Source organism: Mus pahari, chromosome 14 (genome assembly GCF_900095145.1).
Source record: "Mus pahari chromosome 14, PAHARI_EIJ_v1.1, whole genome shotgun sequence".
Lineage (NCBI taxonomy): Eukaryota > Metazoa > Chordata > Mammalia > Rodentia > Muridae > Mus > Mus pahari.
The window spans coordinates 67,514,834-67,529,728 of NC_034603.1; the positions used below are offsets into that span (position 1 = coordinate 67,514,834).

Consider the following 14,895-nt stretch of genomic DNA (forward strand, 5'->3'; position numbering starts at 1 on the left):
CCCCAGGCCCACACGGCAGAAGGAAAGGATCCACTACAACACAAGTTTCTCTTAGATCCTCACACTTGTACCAGGCTTGCATGCACCCATGTACACACATACACACAAAATAAGTAAACATAGTTTTTAGATTTTAAATTAAGAAAATTGGAAGAGAAGGAGATGTGGTTGTGGACCTGTGGTGTTCGGTGTTGTAACTCTTCCAGTTTGAATCACAACAATCATGGAATATGGTTGACCATGACCAGGAAACTTCAACCCACTGTGGTCCATTGCTTACACACCCACTCATGGTAATCAAGGGCGAGTGGTCATACTTAAATCTGAAACCAGGCTCTTAAACCCCAACTCAAGGTAAATTCTAAATTTAGGGACAAAAGATAAACATTCAAATCCTGGCTCTGTGAATCATTTTCCCTATGACACTGGGTATGTTATGTTTCTGGGATGCTTGGTGGCCTTGTGGGATCAATGGAGATCATTGCGCTGTTTCAACTGTCACACAGATACAAGGAGGATCCAAAGACACCTACAGATGGGTTTTGAAAGCTTTGGAAGTGCTGTAGTCAAAAAGACAGTCTTTGGTGGTGATTTCTAGTAAGAACAGCAAAGGCGCATGGGTATAAACACTCTACTGGAGTTCCTGAGGTCTCTGTTCTCCCTAGGCACAGTTATGGTGACATTGGGGGGAGGAGGTACCCCATAACCAATCCTTCAGACAGTTCATGAGCTGGTCTTCATGGAATCTGCCTGTCTGGAGTCATAGGCAGGGCTGGAAGACTGCTTCCCTTGTGGTCTTTGTCTTCTTTAACCTAAACCATTTAGACCTTCCTGGTCACTGAGCACATCCCAGATAGGACCAATGGCAGAGAAGTCATAAAAAGAACAAAACCAAATACTACCAGACTCCTGAACAAATCATGAGAGGAGACTGAAAATTGTGGGCCAAAGATAAATATGGTTCTTCTCCTTCAAACCCTGGACTTTCCCAAGTATAGGAGATGACCCTGCTTGTTCTTCCCCTATAGAGTCATTTTGCAAAGCTGGCGTTTATGGAAGCATTTATGTGCTTCTGAAGCTGTGGTTCTCAACCTCTTAAAACACTTTATACGCTTCTCTCTGAGATTACTCAAGGCGGGTGATTGGCTGTGGGGAACACGCCCAGGATGGGAGACACCTCCACAGTGCCTGAGAGCAGCTCCACACAGCTCTTCCTCAGAGAGAGCACGGGCTAATCAGCCTCTGCCCCCACAGCTCTAGGTGCCCCACCAACAGCTTCCTCATGGCTGCCTATCTCCCAGCTCTCCTGCGAGGCTAAGACTCCCCTATCCTGGGGTTTCTTGATTCAGCAGTGTAGATCAACTGTGGGTTGATCTATCCTGAGTTCTTCAGGGCTACTCTGCATACTGTAAAGTTTCTGTGACATTTCTCCCCTCCACTACCTGATGCCACGCTCTTCTTTGGCTCCCTATCTGTCCTGTCCCCCTCCATGCCAAGTGCCCTGGGTTTCTGGATAGAAGGGAACTCACCCTAACTCCCTGTTCCCCTACACAGGGGCCTGGGGTGGGGGGGAGGCTCAGTTGTACAAGAGGCTTTCCCAGGCTGACTGGGCCTATTCATTCATTCATTCATTCATTCATTCATTCAGTGAATATTCATTGGGACCTACATTACACCAAGCTTGTTCTAGGTGTGAGAGAGGTGTTGAAAAAGCTGAATTTTCTGCATTCACAAAAAGGACATGCATTCCTTCTTGGCCTACTTGCCTATGATCAAATTGCCAATGGGCGTTAGCTATGTCCCTTGGGAAGAGGAAGGTGGTGATACCCCACCCATCTGAGACGGGGGTCCTGATCAGGCTTCCTCTAAACCTCCCATTCCATCTTCCGGGGACACTATGCCAGAGCCTGCTGTCTCTGCCCACCCAGGCAAACCCTCAACACACATAAACACAAGTTGTCTTGTTAACCACATAGTTTGTCATGTAAAATAGTCAAGATGGCAACCCGTAGCAAACTCTCTACGCAGTTTTTCTAATACCAATCCAATGTATACTATCCTAAGGAATAGGAGACTTGGACTCTGGGCCTAGCTCTGCCCCAGTTCCCTGAGTGAGTCCCGTGCACTGCGTGCCTGGCCTCACCCATCTGAACAGGGGATGGGTCTGGACCATGACCTGACTTCCACCTACCTCGGATATCCTGTAGTTAGCTGTCCACAAACATTCCACGGAGACTAAGAGTCGGTAGGGCATGACTACGGTTTATTCTCTATGCTCCAAAGCCCCTTTGCCTGTCACTCATCCTCAGAATAAGGAAGAGTTGCAGAGGCTCAAACACATGACACCATGAGTTTTTTTTTTTCTTTCAAAACATCTGCAAACTTCAAGGTTTCCCTTTGCCTGCAGCACACTCACCACAAGAAAATGACAGTGGCTCCCTCTCTCCCTCCCTTCCACTCCATGAGCAGTAGAAATGTGGGCCCACCTCTCCAGGATGTTCCTGGAAGGGCTCCTACAGAGGTCAGTGTCACTGAACACCAAGCAGACAGCCCAGCATGCCCATGCTAAAATGACATCTATTGCCAAAATAGCTGGAGACCTCACCGTACAGAAAAAAAAAAAAAAAAAAAAAATTAGAAAACACAGCCGTCTAAGCTGCTCACTGACTCTGAGCCTCAGCCTTACCAAAAAAAGTGAATAGATCTCCTGCCAGTCGTAGAATTGGGAAAGCTATCCCAAAGGAGGCTTGACAGATTAGAAATTAGGTTGCTGGTTTCAAAAATCAAAACTACTCTGAAACCCACAGAAGAGGAACTGAAGTCAAACGCACTTCCCAAGGCATCCGGCCACTTAAGGAAGGGCTATCTTTTGCAGCTCTGCCCAATTGTTCAAAAAGATACAACAGCCAAAGAGGTAGGCAGTCTCTTCCTGCTTCCAGAGCACAGCAGTCCCTTTGGCCGGGATTCTCAGTCCAGTCCCTTACCCTAGAGCGATGGTTCTCACCCTCCTAATGTTGCTACCCTTTAATACAGGTTCTCATGCTGCAGTGACCCCCCCCAACCGTAAAATTATTTCTACTGCTCCTTCATAACGGTAGTTTTGCTACATTTACAAATTATAATGTAAATATCTGTGAGTTTCGATGGTCTTCAGGGACCCCTGAGAAAGGGCTGTTCGACCCCCGAAGGGATCGTGACTCACAGGTTGATAACCTCTGCCCTAGAAGATCCTTCAGGTCCAGGCACCAGCTGCTCTCTGACCTCCATGACTCCTGTTTTGGAGAACAGGAAGAAGAGAAAAGCGGAAAAGACCCTTTCACTTAAGTCAACCTTGGAACCCCATCAACCTCAAGGTCAATAGCCCAGTAAATGTCCTTGTTGAAGAGAAGTCTCTGCCTTCCACTAAGCTTCCATCTGAAAGCTGAAGTTCTGCCTCGATAAAACCTGACCGTCCTACAGGACTCTGAGGAGTCACTCCCATTCTGAGAGAATATAAGGACAGCCTGCTGTGATCTACCCATGGAGTGAGTGAACTCTCCCAGCAAGGATCTCCTCCCCCACCTCACTCCCCATCCCCCTTGCTTCTCCAGGCTTTGGTCAAATATGTGGGGCTACCACATCACCATAGAACCCCAAAGGTAACAGAGAAATCAGGTCAGACAATAGCCAATGGGTCAGCCACCTACCAACGAATATCAATGAAAACAAGGTTGTTCAAGATAGCCAATAACTGTCCCTCTTTGAGCAGCCTGCTGGCTCAGGCTTGATCTTTCTGGTTTTCTCATCTCACCTGTTTTCTCCCTGAGGTCCGCCGCATACAGGTCCTAGAGAAGTCCCTAACGTAGAAGACACCTGCAAAGTGGCTCTGCTTCCTAACCTCTTCAGACCTCACCTGGGACCCCACCCACAGCCAATCCTCACCTCCCCAATACCACCGTGCATTCCTATAACAAGAAATCTGTTCAAACGTGAAGCACCTGGGATATCCGGCCCCTCCTCCTGAGAAGCCTGGTTACTATATATTCTCCTCTAAACAACCATGTCCAAAGCTCCTGCCAAATGTACTGATGTCAGATGCTGGTACTAATACACAGGAACTGGTACACAGCATTGAAGAAAGCATGGTGGGAAGTAAAGATACTCATAATAGAGACATGTCTAACCAGTCATTTAATTTTTCGAAAGGATCCAGGAAGTGTCTCACTGGGTCCTGATGGTGAAAGACCCGGGGTCATTCATGGATCTAGGAAGAACAGGGTTACCAGATTCAGTGAGCAAAAATATTCTCGATATTTGGAATATGATTATACTAAAATGTTATTGTCTATCTGCAAAAACCAATCCAGCTGAGCAGCCTGGGTTCTGCATGGAAATCTTCAGTAAGGATGTATCACTATTTAACGGCCTTGGCCAAGCACGATGCTACTGTCCCTTGCCTCCCTGACACCATGAAATTGACTGATACAGGGCATAGGTCAATCAGACGTCCCTTGGAAAACCATAACATTTGATTCCTTTATGTCCTCTCTCAGTAGCTGCTATGTAGGCCTTCCACCCTCTATAAGCAGTACTCAGAGGTCTGGGGGCTAAGCTGTCATGCCTCTAATCTTGACCGCATCAGTGACATTCTACCCTGATCCTTCCACTGGGTGACTCAGCCTGGGTGGGATTCTCAAGTCTCCTCTGCTCCATTTCCAATCTCTCCAGTTCCCAAACTTCTGCCTAGTTCCATAGCCACTACGTCTCACTAGACTCAGAATAGTCTGAACACAAACCAGCTGACCCAGGAGACCACTCACCCGCTCCCTGACTCTTCAGGAGAGCTTATGAAGAATGGCAGTAGCCTTGAACAGTGGTTCTTTTCAAAACTTTAGGGGTTCCACTCTCCAAGACCCTGATAGGGTTTTTTTAATTCTCATCGGATCTCCCTTACCCTGACTAGGTCTTGAAATCCCCTCCTTACCAAGGCCAAAGTGCTCTAGAATATCATCTCTCTCAAAATACAAAAACAAAATAAAAGTCCTCTCCCCCAGGAGGGATTTTGGTTATTGCCCCAGGCTTTGAAAGTCTGCTCAGAATGAGCCACGTGGCTTGCCATAGTGAGTTTCCAGGGAACCACTGGGCCCAGGGGAAAGCCATACCTCTCCAGTCCTCTTGTGGCCATGCTCTGCCTTCATATTTCAGGGCCCAAGGGCCAGCTCTTTCTGCACAACCACGCTGGCCAGCAGCTCCCATCTGGAGAACGTGAGCCTCTCTGCTCAGAGGTACCGAGTCTTTACCCCCCTCTCTCAGCTTTTATGGTCTGAGAATCCCACAGCATTGCTTTTTCTCCCCAGCGTGTTTGAGAGCCTGTGGTTTATGGGAGATGCCCTGTCAGGCATACTGGGACAGGGACTTCAGTGTCCGAGTCCTTTCCTTTCAAGTATCTCCTTCACTGAGCCACAAAGCGAATCCCCCACACACAAAACACCCCATTTGATTGGCTCAGCGGTCAGCATTTACAGATGCTGTGCGGTCCACATGGCAACACCCCTCCTGCTAACAACAGCCTGTCTGTGGCCAGGCTCAGGGCTCCAGGCTGTCATTAGCTATCGTGCATTCTGCAGGTTTGACTTTCAAGCTTCTCTGAGATGCTCAGATGAAAGCAGCCACACGGCTGTTACGAGCGATCGTGAAAGTTGGCCAGAGAATTCGTGCCAGACACCGGCCGGCTTTCCCAAAAGCCCATCCCCAACAGGTGCCTGAATGAGTCTCAGCAGCCAACCAGCCACCTGTAGCCCCTCCCAAACTCTATGAGGGGACACAGTGCGCCCAGCTCTCCCGGAGTCCCCAAAGAGCTGCTCAAAGGAACATAGCTCATGTATCCTGCTCTACCCCAAACACCAACAGCCCCAAGAGTACCATCTGAACGCACATAGGCTCCCTGAGATACAAGAAACCAAAAATGGGAAGAGGAAATGGGTTGCAATAGGAACACGGGGGATTCTGGGACAATACATCATCAGGCCCTATTGATTACAACCTTGCAATGCCATCTCTCCTCAGCCTTGCTGCAGGCTTCCCTGGGGTGGAACAGTGGGATTCCCCTTCCAGGAAGGTTAGGGAAGTCTCACATCCCACAATGGGTGGTCAAAGCTTCCACCAAAAATAGATAAGCCAAGTACCAGAGGAGTCTTGTCATGGAACTCCGCCCTCAGCCTCACCTTGCTTCTCAAATGCCTTGCTGTCACACCCAATGCTGGGGACAGACAGACAGAACCTCCTGTTAGGACTAGATCTAAGGCCCTGCCCCCTCTACTACCTTGGATCCCAACTGGTGGCCAGGGACCCTGGTCTGCTTTCTGGCATGAGTCTGCCCTCTGCAGGGCCAAGGCAGGACAGACAGCCCCACAGGATGGGCAGATATGTACTGGTCCATTAACAAAGGGTGGAGTCTTGAGGATAGGGAGGTACCTTTTGCTCAAGGTGAGAAGCCAGAAGTTTCTTAAGAATTGCAGCATTGAACCACCATGGTAGCTCACCTGCCATGTGTCAGGCTTTCCTGTCAACCCACCAATGCCCACCTGGGAAACTGACCTAGTGGTTCCTGGACGTCCCAGGAATGTACCCTGGTTGACTCTTTTGTCCCATGAGCACTGAGATCTGGGAGTCTTGTTCCTCTCCACATTCCTGGAGGTGAACACATGACCAGTACCAGCCAGCTCCTCAGGAAGTATTTTGGAACTGTGGCTCCCATCCTGTGAATGATAGACTGCTCCCTTAGAGGGTCTGACTTGGTCTTCCCATGTGTAAAGCGTACACGACGGTGACAACTCTTGGGATGAAGTCACATAAAGCTGAGGGCTGGGGAGAGCACACACTGTGCAGTGTGCTGGACTTTTCGGTCTGGTTGTAACCCTTTATCCTAGGTCTCCTGCCTGACCCACACTCATTCACCGTCTGACACAAATGTGAGTCAGGCGCCACTGGGTCATGGTTGTTTGCTCATTGCTGCAGCTCTGGGAAACAGCCACTGAGCCTGCGGTGGCCTGAGCGCCTAGGACAACCCCCTAGGGAGGGGCACTGTTGACCCAGCAGTTCTTTCCTCCCTCAAGTGTCACTCCGCCAGGTGACTAAACTGACAGATGGAGTCCAAGGCAGAAAGACAGGACCTCCACCCCACCTCTTCTACTTCCTAGACTTGCTTCCCAGCTCAGAAAGGCTGTTGGCTGGCCTGACAGAAACACTGCCCCTGACTTGTCCCTCCCAACTTCCCTGAAATACCTGACGGGGCCACAGAGTCGGGGCTTCTCACGGTCCTCCCTGGGATCTAGGTGAAAGGCTCCCAGGCCAGAGAGAGCCCCCTCCAGACTTTGGGGTCCAGCTCCTGTCATCGCTCCACCTGAATGACTCCCCTCACATTCTATGGAACACGTCAATACCAAGACAGGAAGGAAACTTTGGTCTCAGGGAAAACCCCTATCCTTGACTGGGGTAAGGGCCCCATTCCTTCCTGCCCCTGGTATTATAGGTTTGCTACAGCTTCCATTTTCCATAGTCCCTTCCCCTCCGTCTAATTCATCTTTCAGGTCCTGTATATACAGTAGGTATGAGGATGTGGGTGACCCCGAAACTGTTTCTACCTCAAAGAGAGTCACAGGACCAGAAAGGTCATGACCGGAAGCATTACTTGGTGAGCTCTTAATAGCATGTCAGATTGTTCTGAGTCCTCAGCTTTAAATAACCCCCGTGGGGAGGTCGCAGGAGAGGAAGTGCTCTTACCTAGTTCCTGTCTGTCTGAGAACGCCTTTAAAGATGGAGATTCTTTCTCCAGAATCAATGCAGTGTCAGAATGCAGTCGCACTCAACATCTAGCTACAGCCTCAACCCAAAATCAAAAACACCTGCGAACAAAGGGCATGGCCTGGCTTTCAGTAATGCTTTTAGCTCCTGGCAGAGTTCCAGACGGTGGACTTGACCTGAGCCCCTACCTCCTTCTACAGTGGAGAACAGAAAGGGCTCTGGAATGAATGGAAACTAGACTCTGTCTCTGCTTCAGCCAGCCCAGGCATGCCCGAGTGCGTCCATGTGCCTAAGCCAGGTGTGTGTGGCCTGCAGGTGAGAAGAGTGTAAGTTATACCAGGATGAGGTGGGGAACTCAGAGGAGAGTCAAGAAGAGGGAAAGACCAGAGAAGGAGGACAGGTGTCAAGGGTACCAGAGACCCTCTGGCCCTCTGGCCAAAAATTCTATGACCAAATCCAAATGTCACCTCAGAGGCAGGTTCCCCAGTTCATTCATTCCTCTCTTCCTTCAACACGCACTTAGCTCAACTTTCCCCGAGATGAAAATACACAGCCCTGATGTAGAAATGTTTAGTCCCAATCCAGGGTTTCTACCCTGCCTTTGACATATATAAAGACACACACAACCTTTATATTTATAACAAGCCTTAACAGCACAAGAGTTGGGCAGATACCCACCCTCTAAATTATTGGACTCTACTTTCCTATCAGTAGGCCCAAGTTATCACTTATTATGTTTTATCTGGGCTGCTCTAAAATCCAATTGGCCAGCCCTCAGGACCATGTTTTCATGGCTCACCTAACCCATGGCTGCTTCTTTTTTCCTCCTCTATTCTCTCTCTCTTGTGCTTTTCCTCCAACCCCCAAGCCCGGGAACCCTAAACCCCACCAATGTCTCTTTGCCCAGCTTTTGGCCGTTGGCATCTTTATCTATCAGAAATAACTTGGGGACAACTTCACATGGTGTCTATGTGCAGGACTCTCTCACCTCTGGGACAATCAGGTCTGTAGGAAATGCTATTAGCATTAGAATACAAGCAGCATCTGGCCAATTCGCTACAGAATCCTACACCTAGGACCACACTGTCAACATGAATGTAGAGGGGTACGTTCTTGGGAACACCCAGGGGCATGCCACACCATCCATCTGTCATGGAGAAGGGTTCCCATTTCAATCTGCATTTTAAGAAGAGCCTATAGAACAGAGATGTGCTCTGGAGAGAACGAGGAGGGGATCCGACTGAGCTCTCCTGTAGAATACGGCTCTGCAGCTGTCCAAACACATGCCTGCGCTCGCAAGAGCATTTTGAAATAGAGAGACCTTGGGCTTCACTGGGGAGGCTCTTGTAGGAGCTAGGACTGGAAGGAGCAAGGAAGACATCCGATCATCTGACCTGTGGGTGTACAAAGGATCCTGCCTTTCCTTGGTGGCCATCTCCAGCTTGAGTGAAGGGCAAGGCCAAACTGGAGACAGAGAGACCAGTGAAGATGTTACAGTAGCATGTCATGAGAGTTAGAATCAGGGAAGACGTTGGAGCTAAAAACACAGTCCATGAAAGGACTTATTGAAGAGGAGAATAGAAAGAAAGACAGAGAAAGAAACAGAGACAGAGAGATAGAAAGACAGAAATAAGAGAGACAAAGAGACAAAAACAAGTAAAAAGAGATAACGATAGACAGGGATAAGTATAGACAGAGACGGAGAGACAGAGATAAGCATAGAGTCAGAGAGAGCTACCTTGGATCTCCAGGTCCCTGAGAGTAGGAAAGGGAAGAAGCAATCTGAGAGGGTGGCCCCTGTAGATCTTCAGTTTAGAAAGGGATGTCCTATGCACAGTGGGGCTGGAGAGGCAGATGGAGAGGCGAGGAATTTGAGCTCACACACATGTCCAGGATGGTCCAAGAGCATCTAAGAGTAAAGAACAGAACAGAGAGAAACCATTTGCACAGTCACCTTGTACAGGATGAGCACAGCCAGAGGAGGCTGTGACTCTGGGCAGAGCTCCAGAGAGGCAGGAGAGAGCTAGGGGATCTGGGAGAGACAGGGCAGCCAGAGGCCAGCACAGGCTGAGGTGCTGAGTGAATCATGGGTTGGTCCACTGGGAGATTTAGAGTTGTCAGACCTTAGGATGTGCCAAGGAAAACGGGAAAAAAGGCTCTCTCAGGCCAAAATGGAGTGATCATCCTGGAAGGCAGCAGGCTGGGGCAGGGATACCTGCCCTGGCCCACTATTTCCCCAAGATCCCTCCCCATTTTGAATGGCCCAGGAAGCCTGCTCTACGCCTGCCCTCCATATTTCCCCACCCTATGTCTACAGATGACCCCAGCCTCCACTGCTGGTCATCCTACAGGGAGGGATACTAAACTAACTCACTGGCCCCTGCTTTCTCTCTGGCGAGTCCCATTTGCCCATATCTGATGCATATGAACACATGGGTACCAATGCGGGTTTCCCTGTCTGCCATCTTTGTGTCAGTGTAGTCAGTGGCGGATGTGACTCATATCCTTCTCACATGAGAAGATCCTGGTCCCATCAGTGTCTGAGTTCTGCTCAGCACAACTGTGCCAACCCCGCCCATAACCAAATCAGGCCTCAGCAGAGGCCACCCTCAGAAACCAGGCCAGAAACAAAAACATTTGCAGAAAACTCAAGAAATTTTATTGAATCGTCTATTCTTTGAAGTAGAGACATTGAGAAACCAAAGAAAAGAAAGAACGGGGTAGGGAGGAGAAGGATTCCAATCAGGAGAGATGGGGAAGGGTCCACCCTCGGGGGTTGTCAGAGCCATGGGTCCTGGGGGACAATGGGACTGGGCTTCACGTCCTGCAGTCCTTTCATCCTACAGGCGACATCAGCTCTCCTCCTGTGGCTGCTGAAGGCCAGGGAAGGGACGCCAGGCTGAGTTAATACTTTCGGAAATCTGGGCGACCGGAAGTGGAGGAGGGGGACCCGTTGGAGGTAGTAGCGTTATTGCCTGAGAAAGAGAGAGGACAAGGTGCTCAGGCTGGAGAACCCCCCATCTCAGGCAGAGCCCAGACCCCTGGAAGGCTCACAAGCTCCTGGGTAGTCAAGAGGTATGTGGGTGTGGACTCTATTATTGTTCCCAACAGTGACTTTCTCCCTGGCAACCCCTCGGCTCTGTGGGGCAGAGACATCTATTTTGAAAGCAAAATCAATATGCTGATAATCGTGGAATAATTTTCACCCAACTTTCTCTATCCTTGCACTTAGGAACCAGGACTGCCTTCACCTCAGCCCACCTTCACCCAAGCTCAGCAGCAGCAGCTCAAAGGAAGCTGCCTCCTTACCTCCGGAGTTGAAGCCGGTCATCCTGGAAGAGAAGAGAAAAGCAGCCATGAGCAGAGAGCAACATAGGACAGGCGTTTCCTGGCCCTCTGATGGAGTGACCCTGCCACCTTCCAGAGCCTTGACTTGGAATCTTTCCCAACATGGTCTCCAGCCCAGGACCTTCTTTTCCTCTGAGGTATCTACCAGGCTTGCCTGCCTGTCAACCTGTCTTGCCAATTTGTCTGTCTGAAAACCCTTAAAAGGCGATACTATTGGTCCCAAGATTTGGGATGTCTGGCTCACTCAGTTTCCTGCCATCCCCTTTCCCCTAAGCCCAGAGGATGCCTTGGTCTCTGCAAGTCATATGAAAGCAATTAAATCACCATCCTCTCTCCTTGGTGCTGGGGACAGAGCTAAGCAGACATTCTCTTGGAGCTATATGACCATCCCAGACCTCTATCTTAACAGCTTTATGTGTCTGAACTTACATTCTAACAGCTTTTCTGGATTAAATGTTTCTTCTACAATCCCTTTTCCTGTCTATCCACAAACAGAAGCCTGAATTGGGAAATATAAAGGTACTAGTCCCATTAGCCCGCTGTTGAGAAGTTCCTTTATCTAACCAGGGAGATGAGGAGGGGGCTCTGACCCCAACTTTTTTTGCCACGCTATTTAAGCTCAGACAGAAGCTGTCCCCTAACAAGACCCTGCCTGCTCTGCCAGACACCACTCCAGTGGCCACTTCCCCAAGACCTACTTAGCATCCTGGCCCTCTAGCAGGCTGCGGTAGGTGGCGATCTCCTGTTCCAGCCTCGTTTTGATGTCCAGCAGCATCTTGTATTCCTGGTTCTGGCACTCCATCTCGCTTCGGAGCTCGCTCAGCTGGGCCTCGATGCTGCTGATGAGCCCCTGGATCTGTTGCAGCTGCAGGGCGTAGCGGCACTCTGTCTCTGCCAAGGTACTCTCCAGGCCGGCTTTCTGATGGGGCAATAAGAAAGAAGTTATAGGGCGAAGCCGGTCCAGAGGGAGACCTAGTAGTGAGTGAGGGTCACAGGGTGAGGGCAGCAGAGGGTACCATGCTCAGCTGCGACTGAAGCTCAATCTCCAGTCCCTGGAGTGTGCGCCGGAGCTCTGTGATCTCTGTCTTGCTGGTCTGGATCATGGCAGCGTTGGAGGATACTTCCTTGTTCAGCTCTGCACTCTAAAAGTCAGGTAGAAAGAAGGGCGTAGTGGGGATTGGCAAGAAGCCTTGACCAAAGGCCATGGCCCCCAGCATCACCTGGCGGCGTGGACTAGAATCACCCATACCTTGGCCTGGAACCATTCTTCAGCATCTCTCCGATTCTTCTCTGCCAGGGCTTCATACTGCTCCCTCATCTCCGCCAGCACACGGGTTAGATCAATGCCAGGGGTGGCATCCATCTCCACATTGACCTGGCCTACCACCTGGCTGCTGAATTCCTTCATCTCCTGTGGAGTAGGGAAGGAAGATGTGAGAGACTCTCCCTTCTTATCTCTGAGTGATAGCAGAATGTTCTAGAAGACTCTTCAGAATCCCTCAGCGGGTGGCGATGTCAGCCTGCCACAGAGGGCTCAGCCCATGGCCGGCCTGTCATCCCCTTCTCACCTCTTCGTGGTTCTTCTTCAGGTAAGCCAGTTCTTCATTCAGGCTCTCAATCTGCATTTCCAGGTCAGTCTTAGCCAGAGTCAGCTCATCCAGCACCCTGCGCAGGCCGTTGATGTCAGCCTCCACGCTCTGGCGCAAGGCCAGCTCATTTTCATACCTGGAATATTTTTAAAAATTAAAGCAAAACAAATAATATTAGCTGTATCCCACCCCCATGCACTGAATTCCTCTACGACTCCAAGGCTCTTGCTCCTGGAAGCTCCAGTGTCCCCAACCAAGTGGCCACTCCTTTAAAGTTTAGAGTCTAAAGCAAGAGTCTTTGGGGGAAAGACTCGTGAGGAGAATGAACTCACTTGAGCCTGAAGTCATCTGCAGCCAGCCTGGCATTGTCAATCTCCAGGACGATCCGGTTGTTGTCCGTGGTGGCTTCCAGAATCTACAAATCACGGAAGGGACACGCTAAAGCTGGACTTAGAAAATAAAACTCACCTTCTTACTGCTGCTTACACACTCTGTGAAGCAGGAGGCAAGGCCAGCTCTCTCCTCTTTCTCTTGAATATTCCCCATCAGACCAGGGTGGGAGAGACCAATGATGGATATTCCAGAGGACCCGCCCACTCAGAACATCTTCCAGTGGTCGTATCTCAGAGCTATCAACTCCCTAAGTCACTGTCTTGATGGTTTTCCCCTTCAGATCAGAAGAGGTTCAGTGTGACCCCAGATGTGTTCTGGCCATGTCCCTGGAGCTGACCTCCCAGATGAGCAAAGAGGAAAACCCATCCACTTGAATCTCTTGATCTCAGGCATCCACTTGAATGCCTGAACATTTACAGCGTAAGCATTTAAAGTCTGCTCTGTGTAACTAGGGCCTGACCCAGGCTAGTAGACTTCTGCTCTGACAAGTTGGTGTCGCAGTGTAATTGACAGGCCACACTGAGGGCTTCCAGGCTCTGTACCAGCCTGAGCCTCAGCCTCTTTACACCCTCTGAGTCATTGCCCACTGAGAATAAGTCTACATGAGGTTTCTCCAAAATAAACAGTGAACAACGATGTCTTTTCTTTGTCGGGTTTAGCGTTCGCAGTGACTTTTTTAAAATGTCATGTTTCCAAGTCAGTCGTAGGTTATAGCAACTGAGTCACAAGTAACAGTTCAGGAAGCCGTAAAAAAAAAAAAAAAAAAAAAAGAGAGAGAGAAAGAGACTTGGCAGGAGTCATGACACCAATAAACATGAAGAGAATGCATTTGGGCCACGGCATAAGAAAATTTCAGTAGCGGAGACTCTCGGTTGTGCAAAGTTAGAATATTCCCCTTGCAAGAAGAATGCTGATTCCATCCACACCTGGTCATCCGTGACACTGCATGGCCTGGCCTCTGAGGCTCTGCCCTGTCCTTAGGAAAACGTCTTAGCAGAGGCCTCACCTTGATCCGGAGCTCCTCTATGGTCTTATAGTAAGCACTGTAGTCCCGCTCTGGACTAGCTGGGCTCTGTTTCAGGTGCCAGTCCCGAATCTTCACCTCCAGGTCGGCATTGGCTGCCTCCAAGGCGCGCACCTTTTCCAGGTAGCTGGCCAGGCGGTCATTGAGGTTCTGCATGGTGATCTTCTCATTGCCAGAGAGGAGGCCACCATCGACACCTCCAAAGTCACCAAAGCCACCGCCAAAACCTCCGCCATAGCTACCTCCAAAGCTACCTCCAAAGCCACCACCAGCTCCTCCACCAAAGCCACAGCTCATGCCCCCTCCATAGCCTCCAGATGACCCTCCAGTGACAAACCGAGAAGAGCAGGTAGAGATATTACGGCCTCCTCCAAGCTGGCAAGAACCAGCTCCGAAACCACCTCCGTAGCTCATGGAGGAACTCTGAAAGCGGCAGCTCATGGTGGGAGCAAGAGGGTGAGAGAGAGAGCAGACAGGAGCTGAATTTGACCAAGGCCAAGAGAAGACGATGACACTTCCCTGCTGTGCATGCCTTTTATGCATCCTCCGCAGGGGTGGGACATCCTCTCTCCTCCCTTCCCCACCCTCTGACCTGATGCCAGCTGTTCCTCCTTTCCCACAAGCCCAGTTACCTCTACTCTCTAGGGTGGGTTATGTCTTTGGGGTGGCTTTTTTCTTTTTAATCCTTAACAAAAGGGATGATTCAGAGGGAGCAGTGTTCTGCTTCAGACTTCTTTTGACAACCAAATTCTACTTCAC

General features: G+C 49.9%; 1 protein-coding gene across 2 annotated transcripts; it reads right to left on the reverse strand.

The window, feature by feature from the left end:
• Positions 1–10,418: 10,418 nt before the first annotated feature.
• Krt13 (keratin 13) lies at positions 10,419–14,640 on the reverse strand. 2 transcript variants are annotated; one of them, XM_021211533.1, is made up of 8 exons: positions 14,119–14,640; positions 13,052–13,134; positions 12,699–12,855; positions 12,380–12,541; positions 12,147–12,272; positions 11,829–12,049; positions 11,092–11,114; positions 10,419–10,757 (listed from the first exon to the last, which is right to left on the reverse strand). In XM_021211533.1, exons 1-8 carry the CDS (start codon positions 14,575–14,577, stop codon positions 10,687–10,689), a joined length of 1,302 nt encoding a protein of 433 aa, XP_021067192.1. In that variant the 5' UTR covers positions 14,578–14,640; the 3' UTR covers positions 10,419–10,686. The 2 variants fall into 2 exon arrangements, with proteins under 2 accessions (XP_021067192.1, XP_021067193.1); XM_021211534.1 differs by lacking the exon at positions 14,119–14,640 and adding an exon at positions 13,573–13,651.
• Positions 14,641–14,895: the final 255 nt, after the last annotated feature.